The sequence below is a fragment of the Prunus mume genome, linkage group LG3 (genome assembly GCF_029339155.1).
Source record: "Prunus mume cultivar Tortuosa linkage group LG3, ASM2933915v1, whole genome shotgun sequence".
Lineage (NCBI taxonomy): Eukaryota > Viridiplantae > Streptophyta > Magnoliopsida > Rosales > Rosaceae > Prunus > Prunus mume.
In genome coordinates this window covers 27,948,020-27,954,747 of record NC_142700.1, presented here as the reverse complement: position 1 = coordinate 27,954,747, position 6,728 = coordinate 27,948,020, and the positions used below count along the sequence as shown (strand labels likewise).

At 41.2% G+C, this 6,728-nt stretch overlaps 1 protein-coding gene across 1 annotated transcript; it reads right to left on the bottom strand.

Annotated features, from left to right (window-relative positions):
* Nucleotides 1-2,695: 2,695 nt before the first annotated feature.
* On the bottom strand, nt 2,696-4,594 carry LOC148919295 (uncharacterized). The gene is made up of 4 exons (XM_089048844.1): nt 4,083-4,594; nt 3,521-3,679; nt 3,116-3,407; nt 2,696-3,001 (listed from the first exon to the last, which is right to left on the bottom strand). The coding sequence occupies exons 1-4, from the start codon at nt 4,592-4,594 to the stop codon at nt 2,696-2,698; spliced, it is 1,269 nt and encodes a 422-aa protein (XP_088904970.1).
* Nucleotides 4,595-6,728: the final 2,134 nt, after the last annotated feature.

Sequence of the window (6,728 nt, the reverse complement as noted above, 5' to 3'; positions counted from 1 at the left end):
GTTTCTTGTTGGACTATCTGCTAACCCTTTAGCAAAACCAAGTGCTGAGGCAACTCCTTCTGCCAGTAAAGAACAAAAGAAAGAAGTTACTCAAGCTCGGACAAAGGTCTGTCGACTTGATTCTAGGTAAAATTTTGGCATCTAGTTTTTTCAATCCTTTGATCGCTCTGCACTCATTTCTAACTTCCTTTCTTTGTGCAATGAAAGCTCTCCTCCTCCTTCCAAGGCAAAAGACTGAGAAAAAGGTCATAGTGAGTCCGAAGGACGAAAGAGCTGAGAGCCTTCCCATTGAAACCACAGAGACTGATGAAGAGTCTGCGAGAGGCTTTTAAAGTGTAGAGCAGGAGAAAGAGGTCTTGAAAGGAGACAAAGAAAAGGCAGAAAATGAAGAAGAAGAGTTGAGATTATAGCAAGAGATCCCCTCTCTTTGGCACAATTTTGGCTTTTGTATCGCATCCCTTTTGACATGAGTTCTATCCTTCTGCAGGAAGAAATTCCCGCTAAAGTAATAGCAGAGAGTATTGAGCTGCGAAGAAATAGCAAGAGGCCCAAACAGCAGAGCCCACTAGTTCAAAATTGGTTCTCTTTGATGATATAGAGGCAGAACATTCTATTGCCATTTAAGCACCTGAAGTAGTTCCTTTTCTTTCTTAATTTTGTCCGATTTCCACAATCCTGTCTACCTTTATCTTTCTAATTGAGGCTCCTTTCTTTCTAGGAGGAGGAGGACAAAACAGTTGGGACTCTAGCTGTGGAGACCAGTCCTCTTAAGTCTCCTATTGTGGCTGTAAGTATTTACTCATTTTGGGTTTTCCCTTGATTCCAAATTTTGCATAGAACTGACTTGAGCTCTTCTTGTAGATGCCCATCCATTCCATTCCTGTGTTCATCGCCATTGCTTCATTTTGGCCATCCGAGCGGCGAATTTGAGGCTATGAATCGATGCCCAACTAGACAAGCTTGAGAAGCTCACCGCTCTCGCTCCCAAAGCAAAATTTAAGGCAGTAGATGAGGTGTGGATAGAGTGAGAATCTAGCAATCTACCGAGCTGGATTTAGATGACAGTGGTGAGGCTTTTGACCACTTGATGAAAGATCTGGACTCGCTGCATAAGGAGAACATGGCTCCCAGGCCTACGCTTGAGCTCAGCTTGGGCTTGGCGAGGGACGTGCTCAATCTCCACAACCACTATGAGGATCTCAAGCCTTCGCTAAAGCCTCCAGTTCTGCAAGGCTACTCATGAAGCCAACTTACTGATTATGCAAAGCATAAAAAGAATTGACTAGATGGTTGTGGGCTATAAGGAAGCCAAGACTGCTATGACAACTGTCGGAGAAACAGATTGAAGAACATCGTAAATAAATTGGTTGGGCCGAGGAGAGGCAAACAAACTTGGGGCTGGATTGGGTACCAAGACCAAGGCCATTTTCCTTGTGTAGAACATGGTGGCAGCTTCTAGGCCAGCATTGGAGATTGCAGAGGCCTCTCTCCATCAAGGGATGCTTTTCCAGCAAGAAATCTCTACTAAGAAGACCGGATTACAAGGGACTTTAAAGAAACTAGGACTTTGAATTCAAATTCTGAAAATGTAATAAACTTAGTCATGAAAAATGACTATATTTAATAAAAGCTATCTTTTGGTGGAACTTTTGTATTTGCAATTTCTTTTGTCAAAATAAAAGAAAGCAAAATAAAAGAAAATAAACTTTAACAAATTACAACAAAAACAAACTATGAACAGAAATTTAAACAACAGTTTCATTCTGTTCCCCTCTATTAAGGTGATCTGCTTGTACAGCTTGTGAATCCTACATGGTTGGAGAGAATTTCTTCAACCATTTGCCATAGATTGGTGAAGCATGGACATCTCCACTTCGATCCTATAATCTGTATGCCCCCACTCCAAGGATTTGCTTAATTATGAAAGGACCTTCCCATGTAGGTGACCATTTCCCATAACCAACTATGTGTGTTTCAAGGGGCAGAACTGCTTTCCAGACTATTTCTCCCTCTTCAAAACTCTTGTTTTTAAATATTTTGTTGTAAGCCCTTGACACAGCCTGTTTCCCTGCTAAGAGTTTGTTGAGGGTGTCAATTCTACTTGTATCCAGTCCCTCCAGTTCTAGCAGCATGGCTTAAGAGTAGTCTTCTCTAGTCAGATTATGTTGCTGACTAATTCTGAGAGATCGAATTGCTATTTCCATAGGCATAATTGCATCATGACCATAAGTTAGAGCATATGGGGTCATGCTAGTTGCTTCTCTCTTTGAAGTCCTATATGCCCACAGAGTTTTTGATTACTTCTCATGCCATTGTTTTGGATTTTTCTCAAGCATTTTTCTGATAATGTTGATGATCACCTTATTACTTGATTCTGCTTGTGCATAATAAGGGGTGGATTGAAGCAGCTTGAATTTGAATGCTTCTGCCATATCTAGCATTTCTCCAGATATGAAAGAAGATCCCCTGTTAGTTGTGATTGATTTTGGGATTCCAAACCTTTGGATGATTTGTTCTTCTATGAAGGTGATGATTTCTTGAGATGTAGTGGATTTAACAGGCTTAGCTTCCACCCATTTGATGAAATAATCCATGGCTATAATGATGAAGCAGTGTTGTTTCCTACTGGCTAGATAAATCTTGCCAATGAGATCCATTGCCCATCCTCTGAATGGCCATGGCTTGACTATTGAATTCATGGGAACTGAAGGAGCTTGCTGGATTGAACCATGCCTTTGACCTTACATCCCTTGGAATAGTCAATGCAATCCTTCATCATAGTTGGCCAGAAGTAGCCATACCTTCTAATTAACCAGTGCATTTTTCTTCCTCCTTGATGAGCTCCACAAATTCCTACATGGGTTTCTCCCATGACCTTCATGTACTCTTTCTTTCCAAGGCACCTCAAAAGTACCTCATATTTTCTTTTTCGGACCAAATCTCCATTCCACATGAGGTAGTTTAAAGCCATGATTCTCACTCTTTTCTCAGAAGTCGTATTCTGGATATCGCAAGTAATTTATGATGGGAGTTCTTCACCATCTTCGTGATTATGGCGGAATTGACATCTATCTCCATTCCTCCGGTCGTAATGACAGGCACTTTTCTTTCCTACCTTGACGATCCTTTGGACACAGTCTTCAAGCATTTGTACCCATGTTGCTATCTGAGCCAATTCGTTGGCTGCGAAGTTCTCTTCTCTTGGGATATGTTCCCAAGTAGCTTCCCTGAACTCTGTTAAAAGATTCCTGGTTGCCACTAGATAGACAGCTAGAGAAGGATTTAGACACTTATATTCTCCAGCAATTTGCTTCAACATAGGCATAGAATCTCCCAAGATTTCCACGGACTGGATTCCTAACTCTACCAGTATTTCAAGGCCAATGATTAAAGCTTCATATTCAGCTCTGTTGTTGGTGCATTGGAAGTCTAGTCTGAAAAGAATAATAGTGTCTGATCCCCTGGCTCTCCCAAAAAATCCGCCTGAGAGGCTACATCAGTCTTTGATCCATCAAAGTACAGTTTCCAAGGTGTGAGGTGAACTGAGTAGATGGGATTGTTGAGACAAGTATGAGCTCTAGTCAATAGATATGCATTTGCTATATCTAAAGAATCCATATTTTCAATCTCTTCCTGATGATCCGCTTGAAATCTGCTCTGACCTTGTCCTTTGACAAATCTGAGGAACATATCAATGCAAATTCACAAGCTAGAGTCCATTTGCCACTTCGTCACAACATTGGCGTTGTTAGCATGTATTTGATTAGGTTTGTCTTGGCAATGATGTAGATGATGAATGGCAGAATGTAGTGTCTGAGTTTCACAGAAATGAAGTGTAAGGTTAGACAAAGTCTTTCAATTGTAGAATATTTCCTTTCTACTTCTATCAGAGTTCTGCACAAATAGTAGACTGCATGTTCCTTCCCTTCCTTGTTATCTTGAACTAACAGACTCCTATGGACACTTCTAATGCAGAAACATAGAGTTTGAGCAGTCTACCTCTCTTTGGTGGGGATAGGGCTAGTGGATTTCAGAGGTAGTGCTTGATTTCTTCAAAAGCCTGTTGGTGCTATTCTTCTCACTTGAACGTCTGTTCTTGCTTCAATCTTAGCAAGGAGGAGAAAGACTGGATTTTTCCTGCATAATTGAATGTGAATCTCCTTAGGAAATTAATTTTTCCTAGGAGACTCTGCAACTCTTTCTTGTTCCGAGGTGGTAGAGCTTCTATGATGGATTTTGCTTTATTCTTATCGATCTCTATCCCCTTTTGGTGGAACAAGAAACCTAAGAAATTCCCTGCTTGAACTCCAAAAACACATTTCTTGGGATTCATTTTCAACTTATGCTGTCTCATTCTCAGGAATGCCCTTTTTAGATTTGATACATGATCTCCTTCTCTTGGGGATTTAATCACCACATCATCTATGTACACTTCTAGAGAATGCCCTATCATATCATGAAAAACAGAATTCATTGCTCTTTGATAAGTGGCTCCTGCATTTCTTAAGCCAAAAGGCATTACAGTGTATTCAAAGGCACCAATATGTCCAGGGCACATAAAGGCTGTTTTATGGATGTCTTCTTCTACTACCATAATCTAATTATATTCTGCATTGCCATCCATAAAAGATAGCATTTGGTTATGAGCAGCTCTATCTACTAGCATATCTATCATTAGCATAAGATATTCATCCTTGGGAGATGCTTCATTCAGATTTCTGTAATCCACATGCATCCTAACTGCCCATTTCTTTTCTCTTCGAATCGCACAATATTGGCTAGCCAATCAACATAAATGGCTGGTCTGATGAATCCTGCGTTGACCAGTCTTTCTATTTCTTCCTTGACTTTCAGCCTGTTTCCATAGACATCCTTCTAGCCTGCTTGATCGAAGGTAGCCTTCTTTGATTGGCAGCTTGTGTTCTACTAGTTTGTCTGTCTAATCCAGGCATCTTATGATAATGCCAAGCAAAACAGTCTCTAAAATCATACAAAAGTGCAATGATTTCACTTTTGAGTGGTTCTTTCAACAATGCACTAATGAAAGTGGGTCTTGGATCCTCTTCTGTCCCTAAATTTATCTCTTGCAATGGATCTTCCACTTCTGGTAAAGAGTCATCTAGTGATGCTGGAGCAAAATCTAGTACTTCCTCCTGCAAACTCTCTTCCTGTTCTTCATGCTCTCATGGGTGAATTCTGCCATGTTGATGGCTGGATTCTGCATAAAGAGCTTCCTTTCTTCCTAATATATCAACAATCCTTTTGTAATGGATCTGATTGTTGCAGCTTGATCCTTTTCTTGTTGATTGAGACTAAACATCATATTTCTGGAGGTTTAAAACAAAAGGTCTATTATAGTCCTCTAGAGAACTGGCTAGACCATCTTCAATGAGTCTCTGGGCCGTGACACCGTGGGGGCGGCCATTCTGGTTGACTCCAAAGAATGTGAAAGGACCAAGGTCATTATGATAATATCTTGCCTCAAAACACATGGCAGAGGGCAGAAATGGCCATGGATTGACCTCTACTATCTCCACGAAACCTTCTTCATTCCAAAGGGCTAATTGCTGATGCAGAGTGGAAGGAACACCTTAGCTTTGGTGGATCTAGTCCCTGCCAAGCAATGCATTGTAAGTGGTAGAAGTGGTGTCTACCACAAAAAATGCAATCTTCAGCTCCTTGGTTCCAACTATGACGTCTACATCTAGGATTCCATGAGTCTTAGTGATGCCCCCAGCAAAGTTGGTGACAGTCAAATGTGTTGGAATTAGATCCTTCTCTGTTCTGCCCATCTTGATCAGCAACCTATTAGGCAGAAGATTAATGGTTGCACCTCCATCTACCATCACTTTGGGAATATGAATACCCCAAAGTTTGCTGTTATGAATAGAGGTTTGAGGTGATTGGCCATCTCCTTGGTTGGTTTGGAGAAACAAAGTTGTTCTGCAGCCAACTTCTCTGTCGTTCCACCTGTCTTGGCAATAGGTGTTTGCTGCTCGCACCTCCTCTACTTCGCCAATCTGCACTCGTAACTTTCTTGGGACAACACATCTCCTTCCAAAGTGCTTCCTTGCCCTTCTACTGCCCTAAACTTTTTTGGCAAGATAAATACCATATTAATGCCTAGATCTTCTTGTAACAGGCTTTCTAATTCTGCACCGAAAACCTCAGTTTCTTCATCCAGTTCTCCATCATACTCCATCTGTTCTTCCCTATATTCTTCTATCTAGTCTTCCTGTTCTCCTGTTTTGAGGAGTCCAATCCGGTCATCTGCAGATGGTACATAGTCCAACTTGTTCCTCTACTGGAATAGGTTCAAATTCACCTTGTGTTTGTGAAGGTGTAAGTTGATTAACTGAGGATGAGGCAAGATGGATGGAAGGTTTGCCTAAAGATTCTGTCTTCATCAGCCCTTGTGGCTAACGTGTTATTTGTTCTGCCTGAGGAGCTACTCGATTCTTCCCACTGCGAACTTGTCTCTGGAAGTACCTATGTGTGATTCTTGTTCCTAAGGAAGGTGTAGTATTGCCTTCGAACTCTCCACTTTTGAGTTATAGTTAACTCCAGAGTTGGTCTACCGCTCTTTCCAACAGAATACCATCTGCCTTCTATGATAGTTGCCAAGGGCTTTTCATTTTCGGGCATCTTAATTGGTATCTCTTTCTTTGGCTGCTCACATTCTTCCACTGCGTCGAGCAGCCTTAGATAGTCCTTCCGTCTAGCTCTAT